General features: G+C 39.0%; 4 protein-coding genes and 1 non-coding gene across 5 annotated transcripts; 2 read left to right on the top strand and 3 right to left on the bottom strand.

Annotated features, from left to right (window-relative positions):
* Positions 1–34: 34 nt before the first annotated feature.
* On the top strand, positions 35–5,793 carry LOC137966442 (uncharacterized). The gene is made up of 5 exons (XM_068813052.1): positions 35–314; positions 3,860–4,015; positions 4,107–4,179; positions 4,299–4,464; positions 5,146–5,793. The coding sequence occupies exons 2-5, from the start codon at positions 3,871–3,873 to the stop codon at positions 5,254–5,256; spliced, it is 495 nt and encodes a 164-aa protein (XP_068669153.1). The 5' UTR covers positions 35–314; positions 3,860–3,870; the 3' UTR covers positions 5,257–5,793.
* Positions 5,794–6,176: 383 nt separating this feature from the next.
* On the top strand, positions 6,177–9,416 carry LOC137966517 (protein yippee-like). Its single transcript, XM_068813160.1, has 5 exons — positions 6,177–6,377; positions 8,433–8,476; positions 8,769–8,877; positions 8,966–9,021; positions 9,215–9,416. The coding sequence occupies exons 1-5, from the start codon at positions 6,282–6,284 to the stop codon at positions 9,297–9,299; spliced, it is 390 nt and encodes a 129-aa protein (XP_068669261.1). The 5' UTR covers positions 6,177–6,281; the 3' UTR covers positions 9,300–9,416.
* Positions 9,417–10,119: 703 nt separating this feature from the next.
* Positions 10,120–15,826, bottom strand: LOC137966520 (arginyl-tRNA--protein transferase 2-like). Its single transcript, XM_068813166.1, has 6 exons — positions 15,384–15,826; positions 14,371–14,409; positions 13,249–13,399; positions 11,870–13,024; positions 11,442–11,769; positions 10,120–10,396 (listed from the first exon to the last, which is right to left on the bottom strand). The coding sequence occupies exons 1-6, from the start codon at positions 15,517–15,519 to the stop codon at positions 10,271–10,273; spliced, it is 1,935 nt and encodes a 644-aa protein (XP_068669267.1). The 5' UTR covers positions 15,520–15,826; the 3' UTR covers positions 10,120–10,270.
* Positions 15,827–16,162: 336 nt separating this feature from the next.
* LOC137966515 (non-specific phospholipase C1-like) lies at positions 16,163–19,540 on the bottom strand. Its single transcript, XM_068813158.1, has 3 exons — positions 18,401–19,540; positions 17,158–17,334; positions 16,163–16,657 (listed from the first exon to the last, which is right to left on the bottom strand). Exons 1-3 carry the CDS (start codon positions 19,521–19,523, stop codon positions 16,341–16,343), a joined length of 1,617 nt encoding a protein of 538 aa, XP_068669259.1. The 5' UTR covers positions 19,524–19,540; the 3' UTR covers positions 16,163–16,340.
* A 1,141-nt stretch (positions 19,541–20,681) lies between these two features.
* TRNAT-UGU (transfer RNA threonine (anticodon UGU)) lies at positions 20,682–20,753 on the bottom strand. Its single transcript has one exon. It is a non-coding gene; the product is annotated as a tRNA-Thr (tRNA).
* Between the last annotated feature and the right edge of the window lie 653 nt (positions 20,754–21,406).

The raw sequence follows: 21,406 nt of genomic DNA, 5'->3' as shown, positions 1-21,406 counted from the left end.
CGAGCCAGTTAGATTTATTTTTTAATTACGAAAATCCCTGGATTTCTCCAACCTCCTGCTCAGCCTTCACCCGTTCAGCTTTCAATTCAGCCCTAAATTTCTCCGGCGGTTCAGCCTCCCTCCTGCTGTTTTTGACTCCCGGATCCCGCCGTTCATCACAGCCGTTTGAACGATCCCTATTTCTAACCCCGTAATAACTTGTAAAGAAGAGAAAAGGCTACGAGGGCAGAGAAGCCCGTCCCACCAAGTAAGATTTCCGGAGAATGTAGGTCTTTTGCCATAAAGTCTCACTCAAAAAAGCAGAGCACACAGAGGTATGCATTTGATTTCTTGTTTATTTTTCCAGGCTTCTTACGCCTCTTTCCTTCTCTCTATTTTTTTCTGAGAATATTCTATTTTTCAATGTAATATCACATTCGTGAGTTCCGACATTTCTGTGTTTATCAATGTAAACTCCGACTTGCTGTCGTCCACTGGACGTCTTTCTAAACAGTTATGGTTTCTTAATATGTTTCAGTCTAGAACAGCCAAATGAACTGGAATCGCAATTCCATGATAAGCTTTAAACCACGTTTAATCAAGGTGAAGGTACATGTTTAAAACCGCAAGCACTACTCAACCATCAAAATCAAATCGGATAGCTAGAGTTTAGAAGCAGTTTGCTTGCATATGGAGCCGTAGTAGAAAAAAAAAATTAAGCGAAGGGGTTAGAGTGGCTTGTCTCTCTTCTAGGTTTATTTTATTTTCTTATGGACTTTGACTATTCTGGGCTCTAAATTGAATTGTAAGAATGCTTCTTTAACTTTTAAACTGCCTCTCAAATTTTGAGCGTTAGAAAGCTTATGCAGGTGATAGGATTTGAGAGGGAGGGCTTCCCTTAAAATCGTGTTATGCCTCCATATCTACATCAAAAGAATTCTAAGCCTCCATAATATGATATTGATAAATTGTCATTAAAATAGCCCTTCTTTTTTAAAGGAAATAAATTGATTTTCTTTTGTATCATTTGTAATTAAAAATCTAACAGTGGCCCGCACTTGATAGCATACGTCTGTCTTTAACATGGTTGCCTCTGTCAAAAATTTATTCATGCTTTCTAATCTGAATTCGGTTCTAACACAATCATCTTAATGTTAAGTGCCTTTGAAACTCCCCTGGACTGTGAGCCTAAAAGTAATGGTGCACATGCATGTGGTGGGTATGGGCTTTTCTAAGCTTCTTCAACTGCTTCCTGGGCTTCTCATCTCATTTTTATCTAGAATGTTTCAAGTATAGTAAGTCATCTCACATTTTCATGGACAAAATTTTTAAATTGGCTTGCTTTAGATTGTTCAAAACAAATTGTTGAAACATTCTCCAGTTTCATTTCCTTGCTCTTGCCATACAAGGAATACTACGCAATTCAAAAACTAATATAAGTTTAGTGTCCTTGAAATAAAGTCCAGTTTTAATGTCAAATTGATTATTATGGTCTAAGAAGAATTGTTTTATGCATCTTTACCATGGCATTGACTTGGAAATGTATATCTGGTGTGATTCTGGACAGCCATTCCCTTCCAAAATTGACCATTCTGTGTCATCTTTTGAATTTTTAGTTATCATGTGGTGGCCTTAATTCTACTTCAAAATGCTCATGTTTCTTCTCTGTTATTTTATTGAGCTCCACTAATCGGCTGTGTTAGAGCTGATTAGGCACAAAATAACTCTTCTCCACCTGATCAACCTCTGTTAAGTTCTTTGTGTTTTTTATTAGAGACGATATAAGGGATTTCCCTCTTCCAGAGAGTATACAAGGCTTTCAGTGTGTTCATGCTAGTGGGAGTGTAGTTAAACAATACTTTTTTATCATTTTAGTTTCTAAAGCTCTATTTGAGGTCTATGATTGATAATTTACCTAACTGCGCCATTGGCCAATGTCTTAATAAATTGGGAATGTATGCTGGTTATGTCCCTGAAAGTGGGCAGCATGGAATCTAAAATGGCTTATGCATCTATGTTTGTTGTGACATGCTTGGAAATATACTGCTTCATGCTGTAGATTATTCTATTTTGGCTTGATTGGGTTATTTTTCATTTCCTATGCTGTATTGTCTTGGTGAAAGTAACTGGTTCCTGCAAACTGTTTGCAGATCATAACAGCAAGGTACTTTCTGTTAAGAGACAAAAGCTTGCTAAAAGCAAAAAAGATTGACTATTTAGTAAAATTAGAGATGTTGGCTAGAAGGTTTGCACTTAGTGAGGCTGGCTTAAATTATTCTTTTTGGGGCAAGTCTCACTGGTTGGGTGTTAACTTTTTTTTTTTTTATCTGTGTTTGTCTCTAGGTCTGTCTTTGTATTGGTGTTTGTGTCTGTTATGTACCACCAAATTAATTTTAAAGTAAGAATCTTGAAGCCTGACATGTGAATTCTAATGGAGTTGAGGTTGGCATTCTCTAGGTTTTATGTGCACAAGAAAAGAGGGGTTTTGATATAATGCTCAAAATGATAACTTGATGATCTACATGATGTTTTGTACTAGATGCGAGGATGCTGTTACGTAAAATGTTGTTTTTTGCTCTACTCATCAAGAGATTCTTCCTTGTTTATGTTGGAAAACAAATATTAAAAGCTTATGTGTGTTGTGCCCTGGCTCAATGACAGCATCTTGTGTTTTTTCTTTTTTTTGGGGTGGGGAAGGATTTCTGGTGTGGTATTGGGGTTCAAGTTTCACCAGGGTATGGCTTGAACATTCCAAAAATAAAAATAAAAATTATGAGTCTAGTGTCCCATTATTGGAATTGTGTATTTATTTGGCCAATTAATAACTTAGTTTCATATACAGTGCAAGGGAAAGGGTTCCTGTTAGCTATAGAATCAAATTTGAGTGGCAAATGACATTTAACTTCTCAAGGTAAACATGAATTACCCATGGTTCTGAAGTAAATTATCCTCTACAATTAGGGAAACGTACAAACCCTATTATCATATGGTGTTTTTCTTTTTGAACTTATGGTGAATTTCATTAAATGATAAATAATACAATAGGTAACTGTACCAAGGACAAGCCATAACTACTAACTAGGAATTTGGAGGGGGGGAGACTCTCCTGCCTCTAGGGTAGGCTGAGAAAGGCCTTGCTTGGCTAAGTTATCTGTGACATTATTGACGGCAGGAGGGATGTGCTGCCAGATTACATGCAAAGTAGTGCTAGCATCTTTGATTTCATCAAATACATGCATGAATCTCCATGGAGGAATGCTTTGCCTTGTCATTCAGTTTATCACCATTGCCCAATATCGTCTGAATTGAAAGCTGAAAAGCAAAAGATTAGTGTTTTTGGAAGGATAGACTGAGCATGAAATCAGCAGAACGAAACTTTTGATGTTATGGTGCAATCCGCAATGAAATTTCCCAGTCTTGTCTATCTCATTGGGTTGAACAGCGGAATTTCAGAAGTAGTAGAGCACCTAATCTCCTGTTTACTACCTTTAGTAGACAATATGTGACAGATGATTGAGTGGCTACCATTTCATGTTCTTTACAAAACAAGTAAAGCAATATAACAGAGTAGTGAGCTATAATTTGCCTGTGCTTTAAATGGTACCATTTTCTTTGTGTCCCATTGTTTCCAACTGATTGGACTCTAATTGGCACCTTATGCTTTTGGTCCAGGAGCAAATCTACCTGCTTTACACTTTTGTACATGTTTATCCACTTATAAAAAAGCCTCTTTTATTTTTTTCTCTTTCTCTTCAAGCAGAGAAGATATAATTACATATATCTAGAATATAAACTGTTTTTTCTCTTTCTTTTAAAATTTGGCTTTTTGATGTTTTGCAGAGGTGACAATGATATCTGTTGACACATGCTATTCTTGCAGGAAATTTGAAGATGGGAAGCTTGAATTTTCTTTGGTCATTGACCAAGAAGACAATTTTCAGTTCACTAGTTGCAGTCACCATATCAGACCGGTATGCCAGTTTTGTTCCTGTTCGTGGTTTCTCCATGAGTCCAACATTCAATACAGGATCTACAGGTGGCTGTCCTTATTTTTGTTTTGATGCCTGAACTTAGGGTTGATCTTGACTAGTTGTCTAATGGCTAACAGGCTGGTGGCTTCAATATAGGTGATTTTGTGTTGGTTGAAAAGTTTTGCCTTTCAACATACAAATTTTCTCATGGAGATGTGATCACTTTCCGGTATATCTTTCATTGTAATTTTTGAAGTTTTTAGTAGTCTGGAAAACTAAAAGATCTTAGTCATGTTTGTGTTTTGAACTGATTTTACCAGCTTCCTTCCCATTTCAAATGGCTTTCAGGTCACCTAGTAACCACAGGGAGGTTCACATAAAGAGACTAATAGCCTTACCAGGTGATTGGATTCAGATTCCTGAATCTTATGAGATAGTAAAGATCCCTGAAGGGCATTGCTGGGTTGAGGGTGATAATTCAGCTTGCAGTCTGGACTCAAGATCTTTTGGCCCAGTAAGTTATTTGTTTTCTATTAGCATAAAATTAGACAGAAGGGCTTGTTGTATGAACTTGGAATTATCAAGCCTGACATGTCATACAGGAGCATATGCAGTCATTACTAAGTAGAGTTGTTTATGCATAAAGCAGTGTGTACTTTCTGATTTAAACTAGTTGTAAGACATAGTTGGCCTGCTTAGATGGATCTGGATAAACCAGCTAGTGAGCTTTTCTGATTGCTTTCACTACCTAAATCACTCAGAGGTTCTCTCTGGTCAATCATCATATTATTGTTGGATAATCAATAGAACAATAGGCATTGTTTTATGCATAAAAATCCACCGTTTGACAGTCTCTAGATGAAAATTAAGTCTGTCGAGTTATATTTTTCAACATGAAAAAATGAAGATAGTGCCCAAAATTTGGCATGGTCACTGAAAGTCCAAAATTTTGTGCAGTAGATACTTGTTTTGTTTGTATGTTTAAACCTTTCATCTGTTTGAGATGGTATTATCCCTCTCACGTTTAAAAGAAAAAAAATATTATTTTTTTCACAAATGTAGGAAGAGACGACACATTCAAAGGAAAAATGATGAAATTATTTGTGTGTGGGTGTGGGTTATGCTTGTAGAGAGTATACGTCTGACCTCTAATTTGACTCAGGTGTTAATCGAGTTCTACTATCTTCTGTTGCAGGTTCCTCTGGGTTTGGTTAATGGGAAGGCAACCCATGTCATATGGCCTCCCCAAAGAATTGGCAGAGTAGAGAGAAGAATTCCAGTGAATAGAATAGCTCCTTCATTTTGACAAATTGCCATTTTGTCTCCATGAGAAATCCTCCTCTTGACGGGGTTTCCTTTTTGTTGTGAAGCTCGAAGCCCTTCAATTCCCATTTGGATAATTAAGAACTGCTTGGTTCCATTGGTGATTGCGAATCCGAAGTTATTTATCCACCAGAGAAAAAGTTGCTTAAAGTCCAATTGTTTCTTTGCATGGCATTGAGCTGTTTAAGCTCTATGACATTATTTCCTACACTTCTGGTCTGGGAATCTTTTTCCACCCATTGTGTTGTTGTTGCCTTGCCAACTGAAGAAATTTAAAGGGCAATATCTCATTCAAAGTAAGAGTCTGTAGACATTTGTGGTTTTTAACTGATCTCCTGGACTGGCAATCTTGGATATTTCAAGTCGAAAGTAGGAAATACCCTTATGTTCCACTGACCAGCTTTTTTATTTTTTTTCTAGTCAAGCAATTCAGGTATGAGAACTGGCCAGCAATCGTTTAGGCTGTGTTTGGAACAGGAGAAAGAGTGAGAGTGAGAGAGAAAGAGCAAGAGAAAGAGAAAGAGAAAGAGAAAGAGAAAGAAAAAGAGAAAAGAAAAAAAATAGGTTTCTATTTTCTTATTGGGAAGAGAAATTTTAATATTTTTGTGTTTTTATTTCACCCAATGAGCGCCTAAGACATGCGATACGTGTCAACGTATCGTACCCGATTTTGTGTTCTAGTACATACCGGTACCTATCCGTTTTGAATTTTGAGGGCCAGTACTCGGAAATTTCAAAAAGATGAAGAAAAAGTGGGCTCATTATGCTGATGATGCATGCGGCGCGCAGGCTCGCGGGAGCTTCTCACGCGCTTCTCGTATTAAACGTCTCCCTGAATTCTCGGCTTCTATCAACGTATATAAAGGGCTGGACAGTGGGAGTGGCATCAGTCCTAATCTGTTCTCCACGTTTCTTCGTCTGCTTATTCCACTTGCAATTTTCTCATCATCTCAGGCTTTGTAGCTTTGGAAGGAGGAAGGATTTTTTCTTTTGTTTTGGGTACCGGAAATGGGTAGGTTATTTGCGGTACAACTAGAAGGCAAGATATATAGTTGCAAGCACTGTCAGACCCATCTCTCCCTTTTCGAGGACATTGTATCCAAGGTATCTTCATCTTTTTCCGCCAAAAAATTTCTGTGTAGACTGTTTTTATTGTCTCGATGGGAGACCAATTGGTTTTGGGTTGTTGGCATATTATGGTGGGTGGATGATCCTGCATTTTGCGCTTTGTTAATCGATCTTATGAGTAATTTTGATGGTGGTTGGAGGGATCACTTGGGATGTGGAGGATCAGTTGAATGATTTTTGTTCTGTTCTTGCCAATTTTTGGATGACCAAGTTTTCTGCTTACCTTTCTTGCGATTTTCAAAGGGGTATTGTTGTTCGCAATTTTGCTCTGGTTGTCCATCCTAGATATGAAGGTTAGCGTGGGTTAAAAATTGAAATTGAAAGAAGATGACTAACAGTTTATCAGTCCCAGCTGCCTTTTATTCTTTTCTCAACTTGAGATCTTGAAATGGCGCCCGATCGTTCCGTTGACATATGTTATCTTTCTTCTCATATTGGCCGATGTTCACTTCCGGAACATGTAAAAAGCATTCGCCCACCTTAGATGATGGAGCCCAAATTACTTCGACTCATTGTGGACTTTAGCTGTTAGTATTCTTGTTCTGTCATCTGAATCCGAGGCAGATGAAAATCCCCCAAATCACATTGGGGGTTTCCAATTTTTCTAACATCAAACACTCCTCATTTCTTAGTCTAGTTATGCAAGTGTAGCAGTCATGGGGATAGTTACTGATTGTGGAAAATATAAATGTTTGCTAACTCTTGTAATCTTCTTAAAAGGTATACTGCACAAGTCAATTTATTGACTGTAACTTCTCTGGTCGCTCTAGTCCTTTTTACATAATTGTGTTTTCTCCCTTGTGTTGCCGTTTTCTGTACAAGTGAAGAGAAAAACGTAGATTTCTTTCTATCGTTTTCAAGCATGAACGGATAGTGCTGCATTGATTTTAAACCTCTTTATAGATGTTCATCACATGGTCATGCTACTCCTAATCTGCATCGTTACCATCATTGGAAGTGGCAGTGTTGTCCATGGGACAATTAGTGGTGTTATTCTTTCATTCTAAGGCCCTTTGATGTAATGAAATCCTAAACAAGCCAAATTTGGTATTACAATTTAGCAGTTGATTGTTCACTACTCTCTTTAATGGCCTTTAGATCTAGAATATTTCTGTGAGCACAATTTGTTTGAGGTAAAAAGGTTAGCAAGCCAAAGGTGTTTCCTAGGAGCTTTTGAAAAAAATTCAGGATGTCAATTGCAATTCAAGTTTTATAGTTCCGTCTGCCACAAAAATCAAACTCGGTCTCAAACGTGTAGCTAATGAGTGGATCCCAGGGCATATTTAATCCTAATTCTAGAGTTTGTCCTTGAACCTTATTATTTTGATGCTGCTTTCTTGTTGCTTGATAGGCAATTAGAAACATTGATTGAAAGGAAATTTCATTGCTTGCCATATTATCTTTTTTACCTGAAAATGTTTGCAGGGTCTCTGTAGAAATTCTCAAACAATTTAAGGATGCTTGTCGGAACTGCCTTATTCCTCCTTTGACCTTTTTGTAGAAATACTGTTTCAGTCAGTTTGCAATAAGCGTACACAATCAAAATGAAAGTACTAGTGTCTTTTTGTGTAAAAAATTCCTCATTGTGCATCTATACTTACCCTAATGGCAATTGTTCCCTTGTCTGTGTCATCTCTATTGGCTTAAAGCTTGTTAATCAAAACTTTGGAGCAAAAATTCTTATTCATGTTACCCACAATTTGAATTGCACATTTTATGTTTCACAAAAGTGGAAAGACATTCTCTGAAATTTCTTGTACCTTGAGTTGTATTATTTCCCTCTGATCTGTGTACTGTGAGGTAAGGAGATTTATTTTTCAGTTGGCCACATTAGTGAGGAGATCCTTTGTGCTTATATAGGGGACACACTATACTTGCAATCATGTGACTTTTATGGAGGTTGTACACATCAAATTTCATATGTTGTGGCTAATATCTCATGAATACACTAAGCTCGTTATGAACTCAACAATTGTAATTTGTCAGGGAGAATAACTGACTAGGCAATTTTGTGTCTGTTATGTCATTCAGTCTTTCCATTGCAGACATGGGAAGGCTTATCTCTTCAGCAAGGTGTAAGTTTCTTGGCTTTCTCTCTCTATGTTTGCTTCTATGCCATATGTGCTATATAAACTCGTTCAAGTGGGAGTCAGTGTTAGGGTGAAGCAGCCAATTGAGCATCTTATCGAGTTCTAGCAACATGTGAAGTTGTCAGCCTGACCCCATAACATGCTTTACCCATCTATTTTAGTTGTCCATCGGCATGTGTGATACCCCAACTGGAATCAACTGATTATTACTTGCTTGCAGTCACCATATTGTGGTGTGAATAACATTTTTCTTTTTCATGAATCTGATGTGAATCAGCGTGAATGTCTCACTCGGACCAAAAGAAGAACGAATGATGTTGACCGGAATGCACACTGTCTGTGATATATTTTGTGTTCGATGCGGGTCCATAGTGGGGTGGAAATATGTAAGATTGAGTGGCAACATGGTTTACCTTTCAGCTTTAATGATGAATGTTCTTCAACTACATTTGCTGATGCAGTGATGTGGTTCAGGAGGCTGCACATGAGAAAAGCCAAAAGTATAAGGAAGGAAAGTTTATTCTGGAAAGGTAGATAAGATTAAGCTAATAAACTAATCTCAGTGGATTCTTTTAGAGCCATGATACAGTCACCTTGAAATGCACCTTCAAATTTGTCAAGTTGAACTTGCTGGTGAATTTATTTTAGCAATGTTTGTAAGCAATGGTTTGATAAATCTCTTAGGAGCCGTGTTGAGGGTATTGCTAATTTCTTCTGGTGCAGGTATAAGGTTTCTGGTCCGGATGGATCGAATTACTGGATCAGTCATGAGGCTCAGATTGGCGGAAGCGATGCAGACGACGCATGACTAGGCAATGTGACTGGGAGTGCATTCAACTATTGAACTGTACATTCTTCTCTGCTGTTATGGTTGCCATTGAACGATCTGATTCTTGGGGAAATTCAGAAACAGCATTTGCAATCTTATCTTTACTGTTTGGTATCTCAACTTTCCCTACCAAATTATTATGCTTCCTTGCACGAGCGTGGACAACTTCAGTACATCCATGGAAATTTCCAACTGGTAGACAAATATGTTATGGGTAATAAATTAAATCATTAGGATCTCTATTTAATATAAATTGATGTATTTTAGAAATATTATATAATAAAAGTATTACATTTTAGTTAATCAGTAAGTGTTATTTACATTTTTAGGCTTAAAATTAGATTGGAGAAAGGTTGGATAAGTGTCCCACGGATTGAATATCTGATCAAGCTTATTTTGTCAAGGCTTTCTTTGGATAATTTCATATGGACCAAAATGAATCAGACCCATTCCTTGAAGAAATCTGCAGTTTAAATGCTTCTATAAAACCGCTGTTGAAGAAAACAAAGAGAAAAAAAAGAAAAACCTACAAAATGAAGAACATTTAAAAGATGGAACTGGGAACAATCCAAGAGAAAAATACTAAAATACATGAAATGTGATATAATCTTTTTATAAAGTTCATTTTGCAATGCTTTTGTTGTAATTTACAGTTCTTTTCTCGTTTCTGCTTCCTATTAAAAATGAATAAAAGAGACAGCAGCAGTGTTTATGCTAAAGTCGAGCAAGCATAAATTAGAATCGTCAGCAGCAGTGTTTGAGAGGTGAGAGAATGAAGAGACGAGCATAAATTAAGAAGGCTGAATAATGATAGAAGCTCTGAAGATAAAATTGCAGTTACCAAGATCCAAAGATTTTTTTCGTTGAATTTCATTTGAAGCCCACAGACAGCTGACAGTATTTAAGCTCACAGATAAAAACAAAACGCTATTACAGAAAACGTGTACAACTTATCTGAGGGAGTATACCATGCGATTAGCAAGTTCTGGTCCCACTACCTTGGTATATCTGTGCAATTGTTGTTCCAGCGCCTTGAGATGCTTCTCCTTGATGGGGCCAAAAGCTCGTTGTAGATCCTTCAGATGACATAAATTAGATCAAAGCAAAGACACATAAAAAAGAACAACAAATAATCAATCTTTGGTTTGTATTTCCTTTTCCACGGGCGCATACAAACAGATATACGAGTAGATGCTGACATCTTTTATCTTATTATCTTAAAAACAGTAGTAGATAGAAACCTTAGAAATTGCAGGAAAAATTTTGTTACTGGAGTTCCTACTATATTCAATCTAGACAAATCCTCAGGACCCTTCTCATCGTAACAGCACATTGAAACACCAATCATCATAGGAGACCACCAACAAACGGCATAATGAAAACCTCAATTGAAAGCTTAACAGGCAAGAACGCAACAACTTCAGCAGTAATTTTTGCCACCTGGGTATCATCCTGCTGAAGCTGTATCTAACGGGTTACGTTATGGTTCTCTTAATTTCCTTCCTAACACAAAGAACAGTTCCTTCCTAACACAAAGAACAGAAACAATGTCAAGGGTTTACTTACAACAGTCTGCCATGAAAGGAAACTCGAAGTTACAACTGCCCCTGATAGCCACATCTAATTGAGAAATAAAAACTAAACGAAGATCAGATGTCCATCCTCACATTTCACTCAGCCGAGTCAAGAAGAAAGCGCTTGACTTTAACAAGTCTCACAACAAACCCGCATTTTTGGTTCTCTAATAAAACAGACTTTAAGAACTAATACTCACGAAGTTTCTCAACTTGATTCCTCTGTTTTCTTAATACCTCTCGATGCATAACATTTATATTAAATACTATTTGAACAGCAAACAAATTAACTGCTAGTAAGATACCAAGTAAATGAAAGAAAAACAAATAATCCGCCATTAGATTGAGAGATAAGCAAAAGAAGTACAGCGCCCTCCCAAATGAAAAATGGCTTTTCCCCATGCCAAATGAAAAATGGCTACAAGGACAGGACAGATCCACAAGTGCAGAGCTATGGATGATTTTACATTAAGATAAAACACTTTAACACCACCAGTTAATATTTTTGATCTGTAACATGAATGAAAATTAAAAGACAGATACATACCTTGAATCTCACACGAGTACCATTTAATTCAATCACAATCTCACTGACATCACCGTTTAGCTCTTCTATAGATGCTACTTCTCTGGTTTCTGTGCCAAATCCCTCATCAACTCCTATATCTGAACCACGGATATCAGGTTCCATTCCCACATCTTCGTCACTGGATGATCCGCTCATGCCCATTACTTCATGGTCAGCAGATGAGTTTACGGAGAAATCTTCCAGAAGTAGCTGAGGAGATGTCCCATTTGCTGGCTTCATAAAATCTGACAATATAACATACGGTTTTTTATCAAGTAAAGGCTTCACAATGTCAAAGCGAACCCACCTGTAGAATACATGACAAAATGTTTCAATGTAGAGATATTGACTTTCTACTAGAAAGAAATCCTGTAGATCCAAAAACTCTGAGAAGAACAGAAACTTACTGGTAACGAACAGGACAGAGAAGTTCAGAGGGGCTATATGCAGCTTTGTATCTCATTTTGCTGCAGGAGTGAATATAATAGCCAAGATAGTAGTACTGGAGACTTGGACAATGGACTTGTGCATCCCTAACCCACTCAATTTCCTGTAGGGCTGTGTACTTCCCTAATGATAGAAAAGACAAGTCTGGGTCCCAGAACAAATACTTACTTGATAAACATCTGGGAAGGATGTCAACCACACCAACTGCGATAAGCTTCCCATCAACCAAATATTGCTGATGGAAAGAGCCAAATCCAAAAGGTGGCACAGAACTTGTACCAGTTGAGGGAACAAATATTATGGGAGTGTCCACCAAAAAATTTCTATAAGAGCTTTCTTTGACATGATCTGGCCTATCATTATGCACTTTTATCTGATATTTTTTGTACAGGGCATACTCCTCAGGATCAAAGCTTGACCTTTTCAAACGAATTTCAAGTCTACGTCTTTTTGCTGGACTATTTATGCCGGTATTGGTTAAATGACCTCGTTTGGCATTTCGTGCACAGGCATTTGGTGATTGATTGGCCACATCCAGTTTTGTGGGCATTTCATCAGAAGCATTGGAATAGTCGGAAGAATAAAAATTAAGGTGCCCATTGCAGGCTTTAACTGATACTCCAGGATAGTCTCCCAGCTGTTCTAATAAGCTTGCAAGCTTTTCTGCAATAACTGTTGGTGAGAACTCAAAAAACTGACCATGTTGAGTAGCAGATTTTTCTAATAACTCAAATTGGCAATCCTGCTTGTTTGATGACAGGTGACGCCTTAAGGCGGCGGCTATCTGAAAACTTACACTGCTTGTGTATAATAGATCCCCAGATATCTTGCTTATCTTCTTCTTTGTTTGTTGAGTAACCTTTTTAACAACAGCCTTAGGTAAGCAGATGCCTGATGGCAATTCACCTCTTTCTATGGATACACTAACGGCAGAATCAATTTTGTTTGATAAATAATGAATATAGTGATCATTATTATATTCCCCTTTACTTTTATCGAAGAGGTCCTTGGCAGATGATTCTCTGACATTTACACTAGAAGAAGCACTAAGTACTAATGTCGGGTCATCTTTACAGTGGTGAGATTTCTTTGCAGTGTATACACCATCTAAGAATCTGTACATCAACCAGAACTGATGTCAAGTCTTTAATTGAGTTAACCAAATTTTTATCAATGATATATATTCCAATTCAAGAACAAATCAATATAGAGACAATAACACTCATAAAGCCAAGAAAACTTGACGGTTTTGAATCAGCAATGTCCAAAGATAGGAATCGATATACCCGAATGTAAAAGAGTCAAAATCTACATGAAAATACAAATAAAAATAACATACCTTTGCATTCGTCTGTATACACGTAGTTGCTCTTTTGAGGGCATGAAATTTTCTGCCTTGAGCCGGATAGTATATGATGGGCAGCATGTGCTTTCCATCTCTGGTTTGTATAGGAAAGAACCAGATCTCCTCCAGCCATGGTCCAACAGCTCTATAAGCAGGGGCAAAGAGAATAAGGAGAATATATAAGAAATACAGAATAATGCACGACTCGACGATTTTCCAAATGCTTTTGGCCCAACACCAAGGTGTTGATCAAAATTGAGCATTTTTACTTGTTTCATCAAGTTCAAAATAGGGATGGCAATAGGTCAGATCAAAGTCAGGTTTCGAGAAATCCAACCCTGCCCCATAAACCCATCTCCACATAAACCCCTCAACAAGGTTAAATTTCCAACCCTATATCTGCCCCATAAAACTGTGCCCAAACCCCATCCCTGCCCCATCCTGACAAATCCCATTGGGTCCCCACGGACCTGCCTGCTCCATCCCCGCTCAATCAAAGTCCCTCATCACAAGTTTTCGTTTTTTTAATTTATGACCTCCTAAATTTTTGATAATTTTTTTTTTTTTTTACTTGTCATCTAAACTCAACTAAGGGTATATTTTAAAATAAAACATAACTTTTATATACCTCGAGTTGGGTTTTTAGGACAAACCCAGTGCCTGATCCTACCGCATACAGGCTTTTCAAGGGAAATCCATTCCTGCCTTGCAGGATACGATGAGAAATCCATCCCCTTCTTTAGCGGGTCAGGTCAGGGTGGGTTCCACAAAAATGCCATCGGTAAACAAAAGAAAGACTAGATTAAGTAACTCGCTAGCAAGAATATAGTTAATGGGCAATCTAGTATATGAATATCTTCAGACACCTATAATAATTTCAGTAGGCTAAATGTGATCTACTTCTACTTCTTCAAGCATTGATGTAAAGAGAATATTAAAATGACTGAAAGTCTTGGTTTTGTGCACTAATGGACTCCAACATATCAGTGTCAACTGATTTTCTAAGTCAGTTATTTATTACGATAGCCAAGGTTTTGGCAATTATAACTAACTTCTGTAGGGATGCATGAGTGGAATGATCATTCAGAAAAATATGGAATAGTTTAAGTTACCAACCTTGGTAGTCATCAACAGTGATGCTATGGGCCCATATACCTGCAAAAGCAATTTCTTTGACAGGACATCAGAACAATTGAACAGACACTTAGAACACAAAAGTAACACTTAATATATGAGATGGAAACCACTAGCAATGCCACCTCAAAAGAAACATCCTTAACCATATGACTCACTAAGGAAAGATACTTTAGCACAAACTGTAAACAGAGAAACAAAATTTTGTCACCGCCAGGTAAAGCCAAGACATTCAGAATTACATTCATAGCCTCAATTCATGAACCCAGAACAGATAACCAAGCAGTTGATTTCCTAAGGTAAACGATAAAGTTCCACCGTGAATGTAATTTGATTAATAGTCAGTATTAGCAATTTCATGAAACAAATTCTACTTAACAAATGAACCATGTTGTTTTCACTTGATTAAGAGAATTAAATAAATCCTAATCACAGAGTAGAGCAATAAACAGCTGTAAGTTCATCTGATCGGTTCGTGTAATATCTACTCAATGAAATCAAATGAGCATTCAAGAAACTCGATGTGCCAAACGTCTGCAAGGTAATTTGACATAATACCGAAATAGTAAAAATAATTGTCTGCTCGTCAAAGCCTAAAATTCCAAATTCCAATCTGCGTCAGTTCCAGAAAGTTTTATAAGATCTTCCAGAATTACAAACCAAAACATTGCAATAAAAAAGAATTTATAAATTTCAATTGCCATCTTCGGAATCGAATCTTATAGTACATATATCTGATATAACCATTCTGATCAGATTATCGAACTTTCACGATGCATTTCTGTTTCGTGGTGTAATGCTTGGCAGATACCTTGCTAAAGAAGGGGTCTCTCTCCAAGGCTTTGTTTTGACTGTTAATCTCCCTTAGCTGTTTCTCTTTCTTAATAAATTTTCTCCCCATAAATTTTTCTTTTTTTTTTTTTAAAAAATCTGATATAGCACCAGTAAAAAGGGAAATGCAATGGAAGAAAGAAAAAGAAAGAAGAAAATATAACCGTGAGATAGACTGGAGTAGCCACCGGATTTGCAGTAACCGCAAGAGCTCCTCCTCCGGCCATGATCGGTTACGACGCTTTCACCTCTTCCGATGCTACTGCTACTGCTCGCTTCACTACTGAGATTCTCCGCCATTTTCAAATCCTACAACCCGGGCAACATAATTTCTTACCGCAAGTTAGGGCAATCAATCTCTTCTTCCTCTCCACTCTGCACCAGGTAGAGCTCTAAACCTCCCCGATGAATCAGAGACTTCTTTGCGTTTACGTAAATCAGTCGTTCCTCAATTTTCCATGGTCAATTACTTTTTAAGCAGGATAAAGAAACTGCAAGAAATGGGGAAATTGCAGTAGGAGGTCGATCGCCTCCGTTCGGAACGCTCGAAGGGGTTTCTTCTCGGCCTCTCTGGACCAAAAGCCACTCTATGATTCAACTTGCCAGATAAAATAGACTTATTAGATGATTAAATGAGCCATGAGCAGTTTGGTTAACATGCTGCGAGTGAGGCCAAGCTTGATCTATGATTTGTTTAAGACGCAGGGAGAGCTTATTCTTGTGAAAAGACTGTAATACCCCCAATGCCACTGTTGCCATCCTAAGTGGGCCGGATAGGGCCGGATACGGTCCGCTCTTGGGATGGCCAGGGGTTTTGGGTTGGAAAAAAGTTTTTTCCTTATATAGGTATAATTTTAAAATTACTCGTATAAAATTTGACCAGGTCTGGAACTCCATGGAAAAGAAAATAAAAACTAAAAATTTAATCATTATTATTCCACTTTACATGCAGAGATTTCCAAGCAAACAAAGAAATCAACCCTTTGTACACATCATTTACAGAAACCAATGAAGAAGAAGGGGAGATCACAGATATAGATCGTGACAGCCCTTCTCCAGAGACAATTCAGATATGTACATGTGCGTGTCAATGAAGTCCAGGTAGGTCTTCTAGGAAAGAATCAACTGCTCTGAGACAACGAGGAGGATCCTGCTGTTCTGCTTGTGAGGGAGGGCCTCATGGTAACAATGGCAGATTCATTTGCTCCAGCTCTAAGAGCAGTTCTACCAGCTTCCAAGAACCGAGCTACTGCATTCTCTGCATATTGGTTGGCCTGAGCCACAGTCATCGACTTACCGATGTCTGGGTATGCATTCAGGACATGGTGGCCATTCAGCTGAGATGCTAACTGAATGAGCTCTTCCTGGAACTCGGACAGGGAGACATCTTCCCTTGGACCTGATGGCCTCAGTGGTTTCACTACCTCAGGAAGTTTTTCTGCATTCAAGGACAAATTTCACTGATTGTCAGATAAGAAGCACTCAGAATATGGAAATCGTCGTGCAAGATGGTGAATGGTCGATCAACATATCTCGGTAAACCCATGTTTCTGCAAGGAAGAAGGGTCATGCTCTGACGAGTGTCTAGTGGGCAAAGGTGGGTTATATCCATGAAAGTTATGAGTAATGTCTGAAACGGCTTAGATTTTGGAGGAGACATTACAGGCATCCACAAATGTCACAGCAAAATGTTACAAGTGTCACATAACACGAAACATCCAATACATATCAGATTTTAGGAACCTGATATGTATCAAGTTTCTGTAACATCCACCCCTGTTAGGGATCTCAGTTACACCGTGCCTTTATTCTTCACAAAATTGCTTGAGAGGTGAGAAATGACTCAAGCAGCATGTCATCTGCATTTTATATCATAGGATGCAAGGAGCTATATAACAAGTAAACAGAAGCAAGCAAAATCAGAGAGTAGATACATACCTGGACAATCAGTCCGTGGAGTTTTACGGAGAGAGAAGTAGCTCTGGAATGTCCCAGCCCAAGCATCCCTCTTTGTTAGAAAATTTGAGTTGAGATTGAAAAGCTTCTTCACAGTTGCAGGTACAGATGAATGCTCGAAATGGGAACTAGGGGTGGGCTCATTAGGCTCATGAATTACTGCCAATAAATTCATAAGAATCAGAATACCAGAATTGTAGATAAAAGTTCAAAATATTTTAAGTGTGCAAGAAAGAGAGAGAATCAAATTAGAACACCCAGAGTAGCCCATAATGGGCATGTGAAATTTAAAAGAAATGGGTGAAGACAGTTACACATAATTAGATAATAAGCAGCATAAGCACAGAGAATCATCAAGAGTTCATGTGCCCCACCCTCTCCATAAAACTTAAATAACTGTAAGAATGATTTCCATTCACTAGCACTTTATGCTTACAAGGTGTAATGAACTTCAAGCACAGAATGGAGAGCAACAGAGGATATAATTATAAAAAAAAAGGGGGCATGAAATAGAAGAAGTCAGTGAGAGCTGTTCCCTGTCTTTAAGCTTAAAAGTTGACCAATAGTGATGCAAAGAGACATCTAGTGACATTTTTCAAAGGTCCCACTAGAAAAGGAATGCTCTCGATAGCTGTTGATATGTAGAGAAGCCCAGGTCCCCATATTATGTTTTGGTTTAAGTGATCATAGCCAAACATGACAAGCACATCAGATGTTTGTTTTATAGCAACCAGACAACTACACATACTAATGACCCAGAACAAAACAATAAAAACAACTCAAAAAAGATACTCAGTTGGTCTGCAGCATTTCCAAAGCTCGTGAGGAACACAAGTAATCCAAACTGATCAGTAGAACATAGCACTGTAAACAATCAGGCATAGGGCCAGCAACAATAGGTACAAGTCATACAAGACAGGCTCCTTTTTTGTTCAGTTGCAGTACATAACTATAACTAACACTGGAAGAAGTCCATTTCCTTATCCTTCCAACTTATATTTCAGAGTTGAGATGCTAATGCAGTTTGGGAACACAAATCAAAGCAGGCAAATACGCATCAAAAGGATAGAATGGATGGCAGAGTAAGCAAGAACTGATGCAATACATTCAGTTTCTGTTCTTCTGAAGACTAGACAGATAAATCAAACAAGTAGAATGTTTTAGAGAGGTACAATTAACAAATACATACAAAAGAAGTAGCGACATAATTCACAGAGAAACTAACCTGTTCCCTTCTCAATCCACGGCGAGACCAGAATAGTCGGCACCCGGACACCCAACCGGTCAAATCTGAAGTAAAAGGGATCGGGTCCAATAATCCCATCCGGGTTCGGAACGTCTGAGACTGGAGTGGGCACATGATCATAAAATCCTCCATGCTCATCGTAGGTGATGAGCAATGCCGTCTCGTTCCACTGCGGACTCGACCTCAACGTCTCATACACCTCCTTCACCAGTTTCTGCCCGAGAGCCACATCGTGAGAAGGATGATCGTCGTTAGCCGGAAATGCCGCAACATCAAAGTACCTCTGCTCTATCACCGCATAGTTCGGCAATTTACCCAATTTAGCATGCAATTTAAATGTGAGATTGTAACTATGGAACTTGAATACGTGCTTCAGCTTCCGGAGGCTCTTGAAGAACAGGGTGGCGGGGATGTTCTGGTAGTAAATCCCGAAGCTGAGGTCGTTCTCGTCCAGCGAATCAAAAATAGTTTTCTGCGGGAACCCGTGAATGAGGTCCTTCCGGACATTGCTAGAAGCACCGTGAGACGTCGCGGAGTGGACGTAAAACCTGTTCGGCTGAGTGGAGGCCGGCACCGACGCAAACCACCGATCGAAAACAGCGAAATTGTTCGCGAGAGCAGCATAAATCGGTAAAACCTCAGGCTTGAAGCCGCTCATAACAGTTTTGGCTAACCCTGGAGCCATCCCCTCCGCCTGTTGAGCAAAACCCGTCATGGGTGCAGGTCTTGCCGAAGTATCGTTGGACCCGAAAATCTGCTCCCGGATAGCTTGAAAAGAGTGACCAGGGTCGGAATCCACGAACTCCGCATCATCAGCGACGAATATCTCCGGCGAGCTGGGGTCAGATACCACAAAACGATTCGACTCTGCTCCCGTCAGGCCATCGATTTCCGGCCTGGTGGACTTCAACCAGCCGAGCATATGATCGAAGGAGCGGTTCTCCATGACCAAAACCACAAGAGTTTTAATCGGGCCTTTGATTTCATGCTTCCTTTTGCCGAACTCAACGCAGTCGGAGAACGCTACCAAGCTGAAGACAAAGAGAAACCGGAAAACCAGCCGGTAATCCATGCCTTGTCTGCCAACTAACGGGGAACCCATAGCTCCAGGAAGACGAAAAGAACCGAAATCCATTCTAATAGTCAGAGGCGTTTGGGACCAGGGTTGCCGCTCTAAAGTCGATACAAATAAAGTGGAAGACGACAAGAGAGAAGAGACTGACGCTGTGACAGCATATTCAGAAAATCATTTCACTTCAAAAACGGAAAAGCGGCAAGCCTAGAATAACCGGAAACATGTTCCGATTAACCCGGTTATCAAATGCGTGTAAATTGTAATCGATGAAATTTCTTGGGGATTACCAGCGGAGGACGACAATTGAGAAGAGATAATGTAAATAAAATGCACCGGACGATAACTTGCGAGCTGTGATTCCGGTTCCTTCTACGGCGGCTGTGGAGTATAATGTGGTTTAATTTTGTAAACTTGCAGTCCGCTGAAGTTGGTGGGCAACCAACTAAACAACCTCCGTTTAGAAAAAGATAAACTGAGTTGCAGCCTATGTCTCAATGTAAATGTTTGTCTCTTGCAATTATGCTTCCCCTAATAGAAACAATGAGAGAAAGAAATAATAGAACACGTCTAAAAGCTCAATCCAAAATACACGTAGTGTATTAATTGGCTATTAACCATTAAAATAAAAAACTCCAAATCACTGCTGCGCTCGTCTTTTGACAACATCAGCGAGGAGCAATAGAAAATCCGATGAGTCGAGGAAGACGTTAGTCAAATGATTTAATACCCTTTCTCAACCCAAACATGGCCGATTGAATGCTGCAACGCCTCTCCTCTGCAAAGATAAACTGTATCAGCTAGTCAGGTGCTTGAAATCCAGTAAAAAAAAAACACAAGAACTTCTGCCTGCACTGTAAACTATTCATGACGAAGGAGTCTCGGGTTCCGATAATTTGATCCTTACAAGCTAAAGCAAACGTAAGAAGGGACAGACGTAAGAAACAAAGATCGATCATCGAGCGGTGGGACTTTGAAACAGTTCTTTCAATGGCAGCGTCTGCGTGTGCGGTATGGTGTCCTTGCGTAACTGAAATAATGGAGTGACGAGGAAGGAAGACGGGACCCATGGAGTCACGAGGAAGATTCTTAGATCCCCTTAATTTCCCTCATTTTCCTTTGGTTGGGAGGTCAAAGAAGAAATGGTTATTGATGTCTATTAAAATAGAATGACTATGTATGAGTTCTTGCCCTCACGCAGGATCGAACTACGGACCTTCAGTTTACAAGACTGACGCTCTACCACTGAGCTATAAGGGCCGCTGCTTCTAATTAAATGAAACACAAATATAACCATCTAAATTTCGGAGGACCGATAGGGCATTTTCTGTGAAAGCCCGGAAGCAGCGGCACAAATTCAACGTTTCAAACAACACGAGTCACGAGGAGAAGACGAAGACGTCATCCGCTTGGAAGTCGAGCACAAGGCACCGTTGGATGAGGCGGAGCCCGTCATTGAGGGGATCGAACGGTTTCTAGTGAACCACAACTTCGAAAAAACGAATTTTGAAGCTGACGTGGAGTCATGGCTTGTGCATGTGCAGATGATGTTGGTACAGAAACGAATTTTCCTTTTCTCGTCTTTCCACCCCCTCTGCTCCCTAGAATCAAATTATTCTAAGCCCCCGTTTTTTCATAAAATTACATCAATGCCATCGATTTTGTAATTCTGAGTCTCCGGGTTGTTGATTCTGGTCGACCCATTTAAAATTCAAAAACGTGTCGAAGTGTCAGAGCGCCTTTGTTTCCTTGTGGTGAAAATTGAGTCTACCGGATAAAGCCAAAGAGGCGAATCAGGAAAATCACTATATAACCTCGAGTTAAAAACTGAGTTTTATCTCGAGTTGAGTCGGGTTCGAGTTTTTACCTTAGCTATTTAATTTGCCTTATTAGACTTGAGAACCTGTGATTAA

The sequence above is a fragment of the Aristolochia californica genome, unplaced genomic scaffold (assembly GCF_029961685.1).
Source record: "Aristolochia californica isolate CCGP_79_NKW_82.1479 unplaced genomic scaffold, dmAriCali1.0.hap1 SCAF_5, whole genome shotgun sequence".
In the NCBI taxonomy this organism is placed as follows: domain Eukaryota; kingdom Viridiplantae; phylum Streptophyta; class Magnoliopsida; order Piperales; family Aristolochiaceae; genus Aristolochia; species Aristolochia californica.
This window is presented reverse-complemented; position numbering and strand designations above follow the sequence as displayed.

Bases quoted from the DNA above. Each gene is read 5' to 3' on its own strand.
- LOC137966520 (XM_068813166.1), bottom strand. From the start codon at position 15,519: ATGGCGGAGAATCTCAGTAGTGAAGCGAGCAGTAGCAGTAGCATCGGA. The intron at 14,410-15,383 runs GTTATATTTTCT...TTGCTTTTGCAG, and splicing joins CTACTCCAGTCTATCTCACG to GTATATGGGCCCATAGCATC. The intron at 13,025-13,248 runs GTATGTTATTTT...GTTGATGTACAG, and splicing joins GTATACAGACGAATGCAAAG to ATTCTTAGATGGTGTATACA.
- LOC137966442 (XM_068813052.1), top strand. From the start codon at position 3,871: ATGGGAAGCTTGAATTTTCTTTGGTCATTGACCAAGAAGACAATTTTC. The intron at 4,016-4,106 runs GTGGCTGTCCTT...GCTTCAATATAG, and splicing joins ATTCAATACAGGATCTACAG to GTGATTTTGTGTTGGTTGAA. The intron at 4,465-5,145 runs GTAAGTTATTTG...CTTCTGTTGCAG, and splicing joins ACTCAAGATCTTTTGGCCCA to GTTCCTCTGGGTTTGGTTAA.
- LOC137966515 (XM_068813158.1), bottom strand. From the start codon at position 19,523: ATGGGTTCCCCGTTAGTTGGCAGACAAGGCATGGATTACCGGCTGGTT. The intron at 17,335-18,400 runs GTTAGTTTCTCT...ATTTATTGGCAG, and splicing joins GTGGATTGAGAAGGGAACAG to TAATTCATGAGCCTAATGAG. The intron at 16,658-17,157 runs GTATGTATCTAC...CCTTGAATGCAG, and splicing joins TCCACGGACTGATTGTCCAG to AAAAACTTCCTGAGGTAGTG.
- LOC137966517 (XM_068813160.1), top strand. From the start codon at position 6,282: ATGGGTAGGTTATTTGCGGTACAACTAGAAGGCAAGATATATAGTTGC. The intron at 6,378-8,432 runs GTATCTTCATCT...TATGTCATTCAG, and splicing joins TCGAGGACATTGTATCCAAG to TCTTTCCATTGCAGACATGG. The intron at 8,477-8,768 runs GTAAGTTTCTTG...GATGTGAATCAG, and splicing joins GCTTATCTCTTCAGCAAGGT to CGTGAATGTCTCACTCGGAC.